General features: G+C 37.5%; 1 protein-coding gene across 4 annotated transcripts in view; it reads left to right on the top strand.

Annotated features, from left to right (window-relative positions):
• Window positions 1-14,559, top strand: part of LOC106478697 (carbohydrate-responsive element-binding protein-like) — a 123,819-nt gene that overhangs the window by 32,775 nt on the left and 76,485 nt on the right. For all 4 annotated transcript variants that reach the window (XM_022382353.1, XM_022382352.1, XM_013939259.2 and 1 more), the window contains exons 2-3: window positions 934-1,040; window positions 12,635-12,708. In XM_022382353.1, the coding sequence (XP_022238061.1) occupies window positions 934-1,040; window positions 12,635-12,708 (181 nt within the window). The remainder of the gene's footprint in view (window positions 1-933; window positions 1,041-12,634; window positions 12,709-14,559) is intronic.

Below are 14,559 nucleotides of genomic sequence, written 5' to 3'. Positions count from 1 at the left end.
TTGTCTCTGCTGGTGCATAATGCACGTGAACTATTTTTGGACAGAATTGTCACCGATGATGAAAAATGGATTCTCTATGCGAATATTAAATGCCAAAAACAATGCCTCAGTTCTAGAGAAAAACCACTTCCGACCCCAAAACCTTGGACTCCATATGTAATGTATTATAACCGAAATGTGACTGTATTTTACAAAATACTGGTTTCCTAGAACAAATCAAAAACAGGTCACTTTCTAAAGGCCAGTTTTATACTATTGGATACGGTAACATGAGTTCACGTGTGACACGTCATTGTAGTTTCTGTAATGTTAGTTAGACATGGGTGAAAGGTCAATAAAATAATAGATATATATATATATAGATTTATAATTTTATGAGATTTAGACTAAACATTTGTGGGTTCTTGTTATAACTTGTAATCATTCTACAATGAAAAAAAACATAATTTATATTTATTTTCTAATTTTCTATATTGGTTACGAGATCAGTCAAATGGATAAAACCCATACAGAGATTTAATAGTAAAAATAACAGATATAGTTTAGTTGTCTAAAATTATTTGAAGGTTATATGATTTTGCTTGTGAAATATGAAAATGTTCTGATGCATTTTTAGTCTTGAAATCAAAATTACTTTATATGTTGGATAGTCAACATTTCAAAAGAAAAAATGCACAAGCAAATAATCTCTAAAAAAATCTATGTACAAAAGCCTTGTAATGTTTACTGATAATTTGTAAAATTTCGTGAAGGTGAGCATACCATACTGTATTAAAAGCTATACTATGAAAACTATAAAAAAGTACAAAATGAAGTCAGTCCCTGAGACTGATCCTGTAGTGAAAGAGTGATAAATGAGAGATTTTTTCTTGAATCATTCTCAGCACACTGTTACAATTCAATTAATTTAGAGATTTAATTGTTTTGTTACAGTGGGAGACTAACATCACCAAGATGGAAGACTTTTAAAGGACTAAAATTAAGCTTGAAGAATAAGATTAGATTGAATAACATCATCTGGAGGGTGTGGCACATGCAGTGTAAGTGAACCTTATTCTTTTTCATAAAATATGCACTGTAGCACTCTAAGATACCAAAACAGAATGTATCTTTCTAGTTGAAAAAACTTTCACTTTCTTTCTCTGTAGGCATGTTTGAAATATTAGTTCTGATACAATACCTTACCTTCACTCACATAATAGCTTCTCATTCAGTGCTGCCATCTATATGCAAAATGTTAATTTCACATGTCATTAGTCCTAAAACTCTCACCTACCCCATGATCAACATGGTTCACTGTGTCTTCGTGTGTAAATTGCCATGAGACAACCCTCCACTAATAGGAGTGGGACACAAACTCCTGATGAACGTTACTCCCACTATTCGACTCTGTCTAATTATCACTTATCATTAGGCAGTTGTCAAGTTCAGATGTTCTACAATTTTGTGTGAATTTACACAATACTTTCTTTCTTTTTTCGAAGTGGTACTTTCACGTTTCCATAGTTTGTTAACTGTAGTTCATTTCAAGTTTCCATAGTTTTTGTTAACTGTAGTTCATTTTCAAGTTTCCACAGTTTTTTTGTTAACTGTAGTTCATTTTCAATTTTTTATTAACTGTAGTTCATTTTCAAGTTCTTTGTTAACTGTAGTTTTTCAAGTTAACTTGTTTTGTTTTTATTTTTCCATTGGTTTTACATTTTCTTCAAACCTTTTTCTTGGATTTCCAAATAACTTCTGTATTTTGTGTCGTGACTTCTGCTACTGTAATTACTACTTCAAATGTCGTGACACAGGCTTCTGGTATGAGCGTCTCGGCTGATGATGTCTTGGCTTTCATTCTTTGGGAGATTGATCTTTACAGGAGATATTCCTTTTCTCCTGACCCTGACTGGGTGCTTCCAGTGCCAGTGGCACCCACTTGTGACGACGAGGATTTTGACAGCCTGTTTCTTCCACCCTCTGCTGTGCAAGCCTGTGTCTCTCCTGAGGAATCAGTCAGGCCCCTCTCAGCCATAAGGATTTGATTTCCTGGGTAACCTTTTATCTGTATTCCCAGTTTCATATCCTACTTTTTCACTGTTACATGCTTGCCACATCATCCGAGTATCTTGTTTTTTTCTCCTTCTCCAGATATCAAGGTACATGCTGATCATTTCCTGTTTCAATTGAGGGCAGGGGCCTGCATGCCCTGACCCCCACAAGTTTCAGTTGATTATGATTTGGCTTACCATCAGGCTGATTCTCCTTTTCTGGACTCTCAGAAGATCAAGTTTTTTCTGTCTGTGTGGGAGGCTGACCCTGAGAGTTCTGTGTGCTTTTCCCAGGCCCAGTTTCCTGCCTTCATATTACCCTTACTTCTCTCCTTTCTCCTCTCTGAGGCTATCCACTGTTTCCCTGAAGGGTTTTTGGAGGATACTCAAACCCTAATTTTGCCCACTTTGGCACAGTTCTCCTTCTCGGACCTATCCCTTCACACACATGGCCTTTTTGCTGCTGGGTTCTCCAGGGTGGGGATGCTTTCAGGTGTACTTGCCATCCTCTTATCTTTGTGGCCTGCAGATGGCCCATTTTATGTATTTTAAGAGATATCCAATGTTCTGTGTAGAGTCTGCGAGACAACACTCAACCCATTTTCTTTGATTACTTGTTTGTCTCAACCTGCTCCCATTCCATCTTCCAATCCTTGCCTGTTCTGTCCTCCTTTGGTCCTTCAGCGAGGCATTTTGCTTCTCTTTGTACCAAACAAATTGATTATGATCCATTCCAAGAACTTCACTGTTGTCTCATATATCAATCAATTTGATGTATTTTTGAACATTGGAACTCCTTTATTGGGTCAACACTCTTCATATATATCTCATGGCATGTCATGTTTTGGGTGCCTTCAACCTTTTAGCAGCCCGACTTTCCCGACCCAATCAAGTTTATCCCATGGATTGTTCCATTGACTCTGCACTCAGTGGGGTGCTCCTCACCTCGATGGTATTGCCACTTGCCTATATACCTAGTTACCTCTCTTTTGGATTCTAGTTTCTCATCCCTATTCTTTGGATCAAATAGTACCTTCATGCCTACCCCAAATCTGGCTCTTTCCTAGGGTGATTTTGCTCATCCAATCCATTCTGTGTAATGTCCTTGGCACAACCCTGGTGTCCACTTCTCCTTCAACTCCAAATGACTCCTCTATTACCTCTTTCTCTGACACCTTTCCTCCTTCGTCAACCTTGGTCACTAGCCCTTCACACACATTGTCTTCTCGCATATCATTTCTCAAGTCCCTTGTGAGGAGATCCGGGTTATCTGCACATGTAGCTTCCCTTTTGTCTAGTTTCTACTGTTGGCACAACCCTGGTTTCCACTTCTCCTTCAACCCCAAATGACTCCTCTATTACCTCTGACACCATTCCTCCTTCTTCAACCTTGGTCACTGGCCTTTCAACATTGTCTTCTCAGATATCATTTCTCCAGTCCCTTGTGAGGAGATATGGTTTATCTGCACATGTAGCTTCCCTTTTGTCCCATTCCATTCATCCTTTCTCCCTTGCAATTCATAAACAGATGTGGAAAGTCTTCTGCTGTTGGTCACTCCTCTGTGGACTTTCTCCTTCTTGGCCAAATGTCACTCTTCCAGCAGATTTCCTCACCTTGCTGTTCAGTCATGGTGTTCCTGTTTCCTTAATTGCAGGTTATCGTGCAGCTTTGTCCAATACCTTCCGTTTTTCCAGGTACCATTCTGTGTTTTCATCTCCTACCATTTCCCTGTTATTGCATTTATTCTGGATTACTTGACTTCCCCATTGAGCAGTTCTTCCAGATTGTAATGCCCCTATTATTCTCCACTTCTTTACCCTTCTTTCATTTGAGCTTCTGGCCTCCTGTTCCATGTATCACCTATCCCTTCAGATTTATTTTGTTCTGCTCCTTGCCTGTGGGCATTGTTGATCTGAAATCTTTACCATCAAGGTTTCATGTACATTCTTTTCCATTCCACATATGCTCTCCTTTATCCGGGTCATCGTTCCTGCCTCAAACTTCAGCAGCTCATGAGGGGAGTTCTTTGTTTCTGCCATTTTCCCTTCCCTCCATTTTCAACCTGTATTACTGGTTAGATCCAAATAGACTTCTATATCCTGTTCATTGTTATATTGTCCACATGGCTTCCTTTCATGGTTTCTGAACCTACCTCTTCTTTCATTGGAACATTTCCTCACAGCATAATTTTTCCTCTTCTACCCTGATAGGCTGGATTTGACAGCTTATCAGTCTGGCGTATTCCTTCCTGTCTCTTTCTTCCAGATGTCTTTTCCAAGTCATCCTTTGGAAGAGATTCTTTGGTTAGGCATGTGGACTACCTCTCATATGTTCATCTCGCACTCCCTTTATTGGGTGGCCATTTCTTTCTTGTCTGATAATGCACAATGTTGAGATGGGGTGTTCCACAAAACAACTAGTAGGTTTTCCTCGTGGTATTTTGCCTCAACCAAATGTCTGTTCCAGACTGTGCAAACCCATAAGTAACTAGAAGAGGATTGCTGCCCATCCTTTTGATTGAATAAATTGGAGTGGCCTGCTTTTAAAAACAGGGATTTTGTGGTCACCTATTGCATTGTCTCTGGTGTTGGCATTCCTCCGGACACACCTTCTTCTTGTGGAGTATGGGAGTCCTTACCACTTACTAGTTCTTAGTTGCTAGGGTGGTGGACTATGGAGGCAACTTTCTCAATGTGCTCAATTCCTGGACTATGATTTCAAGATTTCAGTGGGATGTGGGGTTGGACCACCCCAGATTTTTTCTTTCATTTATTGGATGTGCTTCTCACACTTTGTGCCTGTTTATAACACAACATAACATAACATTTTGGGTCAACATGGGACCTAATGGTTCATCTCGGCTATCCCATCCTCTAAACTAAACTAAAACTATTATAAAAAATAAGGTAAATCTTAAAGCCAGCCTTTATCATTAATGTACTTATCAAGCTTTCTCTTAAACTGACTTAAATTTACTGCCTTCACAACATCTGAAGGCAACCCATTCAAAAAGGTAAACCACTCTCTTAGAAAAATAAAACTGCCTTAGCTGATGATGATTATTCCTTCTCTGCCAAAATGTATATTTGTTTTCCCTAGTCCTACTATTCTCAATGGTAAGTATGACAAAAGATGCATCAACACTACCAATTCCCTTTACAATCTTAAACACCTCAGTCAGATCCCCTCAACTCTTCTTTTTCCAGAGAAAACAATCTTAGAGATTTCAACCTCTCCATCCCAGGCATCATTCTAGTAACCCTCCTCTGAACCCTTTTCAACAATTCAATGTCCTTCCTAAGGTAAGGAGCCCAAAACTGAACACAATACTCCTAGCAACAGCACACTGCTTGGGTGGCTTAAGAAACTGATCAACATCAAGATTCCTTTCTTTCATGACACTATTAAAGTTATTCCCATCCAAGTTATACTTATAATTCAAATTATGATAACCCACATGCATTATCTTGGAATTATTATAATTAAAACCCATCTGCCATTTATTTGTCCAACTCACTAAATGATCTAAATCCTTTTGTAAATCAGCAGCATCCTCTTCACAGCTAGCAACACCCAAAACCTTAATATTATCTGCACATTTAAGTAATTTATTGACCATTCCTTCATCTGTGTCATTGATGTAAATCAAAGAGAGCAAATGTCCTAAGACTGAGTTTTTGAGGTACCCCACTTGTAACATTAATCCAATTTGACTGAACTCCACTTATAGTAACCTTCTGCTTTCTTCCACCCAGCCACCCTTCTATCCAATTTGCTAACTTATCCCCCACACCTATAGAGATAATTTTTTTCAATCCTTTTATGTGGCACTTTGTCAAATGCATTCTGAATATCCAGATACACCAAATCTGCACCCTTATATCCTCATGTATATAAGCAGTAACTTTTTCAAAGAATGTCAAAAGATTTGTAAGGCAAGATTTTGCCTTAGTAAAACCATACTGACTATCCAACTTTGTTAAATGGCTTATGCCACACTTACTACCACAATGGGTGATAAGTATACCTGGTACAGAAGTGTTGTGGTCTCCCACATGTTTTTCTCTCTCAACATGGGTTCACACTCCATGGGTGTTCTTGAGATGCCTTCAAAGGATGCTTATCTATATCCCTTGCACCAGTCTTTTCACGTTTCCAATGTGAGGTTCTAGCTATTATGTAAGAGGAGGTAAAGTATTGTATCAGAAGTTATAATTTTCCTACACATAAAATATATTTCTGATAGGTACTTACCTCTTCTCACACTTCCCACCCTTCCTCCCCACTTACAGTGCATCATATCTGCCTAATCTCGAAGTGATGATTAGGTTGAATCAAATAGAGGGAATAATGTATGTCAGGAAGGTGACTACTTAGTTTTTCTCCTTCAGCTGATAATACTGGTTCATGCTGGGAGATTTACTGCTTTATTACTTGACAGGATAGATGTACCTTGTACCCTCGTTTATCTGTTTGCATGCTTTGGCTTACCAACGCCAAGTGGACATATATTTTGATTTCACTGACTAAATCCATTTTTGGATATGTGGGGGTTCCAGACTGGACTCTTTGATCACTTGGAACAGATCACAATTCTTGTATTTGTTTGACCCTCACTCTTGCTCTGATATATTTTTCTTCCCCCCTAAAATTTTGTTGGAAGCCTGTCAAGGGTCCTCACATTAATATGAGGATGAATGGGGTCTTTTAATGGTTCTATTATTTCTTTGGATACCTGGCTTGTATGTTGTTGGGATTTATTGAGTAACAAATCTTTGTTGAAGGGAGTTCACCTACCTGCTGTAGCCCTCCTTGTGTTACATGAGGCTCCTTTTCTTTGTCCCATGAAGTTCGTGGGCATTCCAGAGGCATTGGAATCACAAACTGATGTTCCCCCCATTTGCTTTTTTCTTTGTTGTTGTTGGCCTCTATACTTTCTTTGACTCCTGCTGGTAGTCAGGGCATGACTATGCCTTGTGTGTCCCAACCCCTGGCTTCTGTTCCTCGCTTTATGGATACTCAGAACTTCATGGAGTGTGGACTTTCGTTCTGAGGTTATCAGAGAGTTATTGGTTACCGGGTTTGTAGTCAGAATTGATCCTGTTCTTCCGGGATTTTATTCCCATTTATAAGTTGTGCCCGAGATAGCGGGAGATTGGTGGATGATCATCAATCTTTCTCATCTCAACCAATTCTTCGAACAGCCGACTCCCTTCCAGCTTCAGGTTATGGAATGGGCAGTCAGGCTTTTTCTTACATGGATGGTTCTGTCTCTTTTGGGGATGTGGACATTCCTCAAATCTCTGATTCTTTCAGGACGAGCACACATGTAGTCCCTTTCGTGGTCACTGCATGACCAATGGATCAGGAATTCCAATCCACTGTTTCACCCAGTCTCCTTCATCAGGAGCTACATCTTAGTTCTTGAGTAGTGGTTCAATCAGTTCAACACTACCATCGGTGTACCTATACCACCCCTCTATCACAAGTTTCATCTTTTCACAGATACCTCACTTCAGGGATAGGGTGCATATATTGAAGGTCAGGAATTCCAGGGTATGTGGATTGAAGATGAATCGTCCTTCCACATCATTAATTTAGAACTTCTTATTGTCCTACAGGCTATGGTTCAAGGTCTAGATCTATTGCAGGAGAATGTTCTCATGATTCTTTCCATCAATTCCACAGAAGTCTCTTAAATTTCCCATCATGGGAGCATGCATTCTCGGGTCCTTTGTTTTGGAACTTTGGTTATTTCTCTGCAGGGCTCACTCCCATCATATCAGCCTCCTGGCTTGCCATTTTTTCTGGGGTGATGAATTTCAGAGCAGATCACCTATGAGCCCAATCAGTTTCTTCCGACTAAATGGATTCTACATTGTGTTGTTTTTCAATGGATTTGCTCTCAGTTCTGGTCTCCAATGGTCTGGTCTCAGAATTCTGGCCATGATTCAATTCGATTCTCTACTTGAGAGCTGTTGGTAGCCCCAGATTGGTGGCCCAACCATGGTTTCAGAAAGTTTTTGGACTCATCAGTGCTATCCAGCCTCCTCCAACAGTTTAGAGTTCTTCTTCCCAAACTTAATTGGGTGGTATTATATGCTTTGTCTTGACATCCATTCAAGCCTTTAGCCTCATGTACCATGTATCACCTTTCCCTTATATGGTATTTCTGTTGCTGCTAGCATATGAATGTCATAGGTTGGAGTTTGCACTACATGTGCACCTAGACTCTTTATCACTCCACTGTGGTCCTGCTATACTCTGATAGGTCCATTTTTCTTAAATCTCTGGCAGCCAGGTAAGGTTATTAATCCTTCTCATCAGTTCTTTTTGCCAGCTATTTCTCACCTCTATGACTGATCATTTCTTATGTTCTCTCAGAGCCCTGAGGCATTATTTGGCTCGCACTAACTCCTTTCGGGGTGATGGTACTTGACTCTGTATTCATTGGGATCCTTCAGTTTCCTGAGATTTATCCCCAATTACTTTGACTAGATGGATTCATAAATATCCATGTTGCTTATTCTGGACTTTCTTTACAGGCAAGAAAACTTCTGAGAGTCACATTTCATTAGATTCCTCACATTTCTATGTCTTTTGCTGCCCATTTCAATTACTCTTTGGAGGACATCATATGGACTAATATATAGCCTTCTTCCAATACTTTTCTCTCACATTCTTTACATGATCTGGCAGTTTCTTCTTCTGAGAGTTCTTGATTACCCCCTGTGGCCATTTTGACAACATCTGCTAGATTATAAGGAGTGAGTATTTTTGTTCTCTTCTTGTCTCTTTACTTTCCAGGGTCTCTTACCTCCTTTTTCACTTGATCCAATTCTGTTGCCCAGACAGGAGTGTTTTTTTCCATACAATTGCACACTAGCAACCAATTTAACTATATTTCCTACCGATTGCAACAGGCTCTGTAGAAAATTAGTGTTCCATAAGACAACTTACCAGATGGTATTACCATATTCTGCTAGACTGCCACTCCTGGACTATTATGAGTAAAGGTAAAAGGGATCCTGCCCATCCCTGTCGATCATTAGATTGAATAAATTGAAGGCAGTTTGCTTTTAGAAATTTGGGGAGCTTGGTTCATCCATTGCACTGTCTCCATAGCACTGTTTCTCAGAACTCCCCAACATGCATTACTCCCCAGATTCTACTAGTGGAGCTAGGGAGTCCTTACCACACCCAATTTCCAGTCACTGGGGTGGTGGACAGAGTATTTTCCTCCAAAGTTGGGGCCCTCTTACCCTGGATGTTTTCCCCAGATGTCGGTAGAAGAGGCACCAGCTTTTGTGGGAGCCTACTCTTAATACTGGTATAGATTTGATGCTAAGATATCTAGTTGGGGTGTGCATGGCCATTCTTTTTGATCAGTGTGGATTTAATATATTGTCCATGGAAGGAGGTCCACAATCTCCTCGTAATTCCGAGGTGTCTTATACATAGGTTTAACTCTCCATATCCCTCTGTGCTACATGTATCTCAATTTTTTGACATAATTGTTTGAGAAGGGTTTGGTGCCTTTGTCTGTTGCCTTATATAACACTACCTTATCAGCTACTTTTCATTTTTCTAAGAGAAGAAAATTTTTGAGTCCCCGGTTTCATCAATACTTTTGAAATACTTTTTGGTTATCCATTGTCGTTTCCATTTCCAGATTCCTAATTGAGATATCACAGTGATTCTCCATGCATTATCACGTCCACCTTTTGAACCTTTGGAGTCATGTTCACCGTATCATCTTTCGCTTAAAACATATTTTATTCTGTTATTGTCTAATGGGTGTTGGCATTCAGATGTGTTTGTGCTTCGTGTTCACAGGATACTGTACTTTTCCAACTAAGTTCTATTGTATCTAGACAGGTCCTTTTTACCTAAAACTTCAGCAGCTAGGGAAAGAGATAAGGCTTTCTCGCCGATTCATCTTCCCTCCATTTCCTATTTAAACGACCAATCGGATCTGGATCGTCTTTTATGCCCTGTTTGGGCTCTCTGATGTTATGTGGCATTCACTGAAGCATTTCAGGGCTCACATCACTGGTTATTTATCCATTGGGATCTTTTAGTATCATGGGATGTATCCCCTGTCACTTTACAAGTTGGATTTGTTAGTTGGTTTGGATTGCTAACTCTGGTCTTTCATTGGAGGAGTGGAGGCTTTGGTTTTCATCTCATCAAGTTTGACATATATCAATGTCCCTGGCAGCTCAATTGCATAGCCTACTGGAGGAAATTGTACAGGCTGGTATGTGGACCACACCTAACATCTTTATATTGCATTATTTACATTATTTAGGTCTCCTCCTAGGATAGGTTTTAGCTACCTCCCCTAGCTGTTCTACATGGCCAGACTCAATTGTGACAGAGGTGAGTAATTTTTTTCTTTTGTGCTCCTTTTCAGTGACCTTCTCATTATTCTCATTTGGATCCCACTCAGTGGCAAGTGTTGCCTGGTCAGGTATGTTTTTACAAATCTGCACTAGCTACCAGTAGACTAAAAATTAAATTCCTGGTAGCAACGAGCTCTGTGGAGATGAGGGGTTCCATAAGACCACCTTGGTGCTTTCCGTGTGATGAACAATTGTTTTATATCAAATATGATATACATTACTGGACAGCCATTCATTGACTATCATGAGTAAATCATAAAGGGATTTTGCCAATCCCTGCTAACCCCTGTATTGAACAAATCAGGGTTGGTTTGCTTTTCAATATAGGTAACATGGTTTACATATTGCACTGTCTTTGGAGCATTGTTCCTCAGGACTTCCCAGGAAGTTCCCCCCACCCATCTCATCCAGTGGAGCAAGGAAGTCCTTTCCACTCTCAGTTTCCAGTCTCTGGAGCAATTGTCATAGGTCTTTTCCTCCTAAGTGATGTTTGTACTCTTTATTACTCTCAAGGAGAAGAAGGTGAAGCTGGATACCCTCCCACCCTTAACCATGGATGTTTTTCCCAGATGTCTACTGGGCAGCTGGACCAGCCTTTGCATGAGCTTCATTGTAATTCCATTTCAGAGATGACACTTCACTATCCAGTTGTGTAAGTGTGGCCTTTCTTTTTGGTCATTCTCTTACTTTCCATGATCATGGAAGATGGACCTCAACTTCTTGTAATTCTGCACATGGAGTATCATGTCCATGATCCATTGGTTGAACTTTGTTTGTTCCACATCCTCCTCTTAATTCCAGGGGCAGGAGGTGTTGCCTTGTCTTTTATGTTGAGGAGTTAGGATTTTGGTTCGTAGTCCAAGGCTGGAGGATCTCTGTTCCTTCAGTTTGAGTGAGGCGTAACTTGGCTCCATAATTCCAAGTTTGGTTTGTTGCATTCTGTGTTTCTTCAGGTTGGGGGAAAGACTTATCCAGTTGGGTGTTGCTTGCCTTCCCTTCCCTTCATGATGCAAGTGACTTGCATACAACATTCTGTAACTTTCAGGTTGGGTGCCTGGGCCCTTAATTCCAAGTTCAGTTTTGTGCTTCTTTAGGTTGAAGTGAGAGTTTGTACACTTAGGTGTTGCTTGTCTTCTCTACATAATTCCAGTGGATCGACATGCAAAATCTAGTAACTTTCAAGTTGGGTTCCCTTCATATCATATTCCTATTATATATTTATGTCATATTGTGGTCCCTATGCCCTAGCCACTACACCTTGGATCTAGCTTTGGGTCCACAGCCCTATAATTCCAATGATTAGATGAGGATCCTCATTTGTGTTGTTGAGACCTGGATGAATCTCATGATAATGAACAATGAGCCATGGTTCACATCTGTGACAACACACCACTACATCAGTATATACAGCTCATTATTATAAAGTGTGATTACCACTCTCTGTAACAGTGATCACATAACTAATGTGTGAAATCATGAGTGATGTATGAAATCATATGACTGATTTGTTTAGCAATGACTAATCTGTGAAATCACATGGCTTGCATGTAAAATCACATGGTTATGTGTCAAGTTCCTTTTCACAGTTTGTGTTCTTTACCTGAAATAGTTTTACAAGTGTATATTTGTACTTATGATCCTTCTGAGGTTGTAAAAAGTTTTTTTTTGTTGATACTGAATGAGCTGTATGAAGAGAGTTTCACATGATAAATTTGCAGTTTTTACATGTCCAAGCAAAATGCTAATAGAGAAAGAATTAGTGTGTGGATCATATTATGTTCCAAAACTAAATTTTGTATAATGTGAATGTCTTTTTTTTAATTGAGAACAATGGCTTTGGTAAAAAACATATTTCTTTAGAAATATTTATGTAACAATTAAAATTTTATATAATATCTTTCTGATTTTTATAAAATAACCTTGTAAATAGTAAATTTGTATCAAATATAAATAGTTGTTCTAACTCCTAATAATAACTTGTTTAATTTATAAGTTAAGTATTATTCACTTTCAAAACCAAAGGATTAAACTTAAATTTAAGCATTAATTTGGTATTTCCAGGCTATAATTTTGTTTATATGTTTATGAAAAAGATATATGTTCTGAATCATACAATCTTTTATTACAACATGGTAGTGTTTAGAAAAAATAAAAATAATCATTTTGTAAGTTACTTTATGATACTTGTGTATTAGTTCTAGGAAGAAGGAAAACACTCGTGTGTCAGTTTGCTTCACCACTAGATGGCGATACTCACAATAAACCTGAGGTAAGGATGTATAAACAAAATGGATTAACAGTTGGCAAAAGTATTGAGATTAAAAATTCTATTTAAACTTGTTCTCAAATGCTTCTTACGGTTTAGTGATTTAAAAAGAAATTTAAAACTTGTCCTGTAATATCCTTTTGTTGTACATAAAAATATTCAACATTATTTTTAATTGTTATTGTGCAAGGTAGTTAATGTTATGAAAAAAAATCCATATTTGAGTTCTCTTTAACTACTGCAAAATAAATTTTTTTCTTGAAGCTTCTTCGATATTCTATTTGATTAACTAAAGGTAGTGCCTTTAGTTTCTTCTTTTTTCAGTGTAGTAATTGAAACTTTCTTATTAAATTTTTAAATATCTTCAAGTGGAACATGGTGCATTGATATGTTCAGCCTAAGGAAAGAAGAGGAATAGGATATTTGTGTAATAAGCATTTTTAATTTAATGTATGTATTTAATGGTTAAGTGGAAGTTTGTTTAAAATTTAATGTTAAGTGCATTTTTCTTATTTTTATTGTACAAAAATACTCTTAACCCTATCGCCACGGGTCAAAGGCCATGTCATCGTGTTTGTTAATTTGCATTCAAAACTTTATTGAACTACTATTTGATGAATTTATTTCAGTAAGTTTGGTATCAAACTGTAGATTATAATTTAAAAGTAAATATTAAAAAACACAGTTAAACATCAATTTTTGTGTGTCATGTGGTATGTTCAATGCAACACTGGTTCACATTAGATGTTTGTGGTGTAAAAATACAAATCTTCATGCTGGTAAGGTGAGTTTTCACTGAGCTCGAAATTTCATATTTTTTTAGACCCAAATACAGCTTAGTTACTAAGTTTGATTTCTGTAATGTTAACCAGGCATGGCTGAAAGGTCAATATAATAAAAATAATAAATATACATAAATGCATAATGTTATTAAATTTATGCTACTTAGAATAAACATTTGTGTTTTCATGTTATAATTTGTAGTCATTCTAAAACGAAAAAAGCATAATTTATATTTATTTCCTAATTTTTTATGGTGGATGCAACTGACAGACCCCCGTATAGTTAGGGTAGAGAAAATAACAGACAAAATATAAAGTTTTAATGAAAACGAATATTTGAAATGTACTTAGGAGGTTTTAGAGATTACACAAATAATATTTGAGGTTTTTGTGATGAAGAATAGTTTTTGAATCATAACATGAAAAATCACTTTGCACTCAAACTAGTAATGAAACAGACTTGATATTTTCACAAGCAAATCTTCAGTAAAAATACTTCATTAAAAACTATGATTTTTTCATTAAAAGAGACTTGTAATCATTACTAAAAGTCTACCAAATTTTGTGAAAATACACATAATGCATTAAAAGTCATAGTATAAATACTTAATGTGTGCAAATGTGTATACTAACTCATGTATTTTATACTGAGCCTGTCGCAAAAGCGTTAAATTTGATGTCAAAATCTGCTTGCGTCCTATACTATAGGAGGTATGAATAATATATATGTATATATATACGATATACACAACCCATGTGTAAATATATTTAAATAGGCATGCATAGTTTAGTTCAATTGAATGTGTTATTTATAACAATAGTCAGTTTTTTCTTTTAAAAACATAACTATTTATAATGCTCCCTAAATAATAAAAAAATAAATTACAGTGAAAGCAATGACGATTTTGTAGGTTTTGAACCAAACTAAATAACAGTAAACCTTTTTTTGATTTACGGTATTTTCTTCTTTTGATATTTTGAATTCTTTTGTGTTTAGAACAATATATACTAATTTTTTAAAGTATCAAATTGAATTTTTATTCAATAAAAATCTTTCAAATGCGACTGTAGC

This window comes from Limulus polyphemus, unplaced genomic scaffold (assembly GCF_000517525.1).
Source record: "Limulus polyphemus unplaced genomic scaffold, Limulus_polyphemus-2.1.2 Scaffold242, whole genome shotgun sequence".
In the NCBI taxonomy this organism is placed as follows: domain Eukaryota; kingdom Metazoa; phylum Arthropoda; class Merostomata; order Xiphosura; family Limulidae; genus Limulus; species Limulus polyphemus.
The sequence above is the reverse complement of the archived record's forward strand: the minus strand, read 5'-3'. Positions and strand labels throughout refer to the sequence as shown.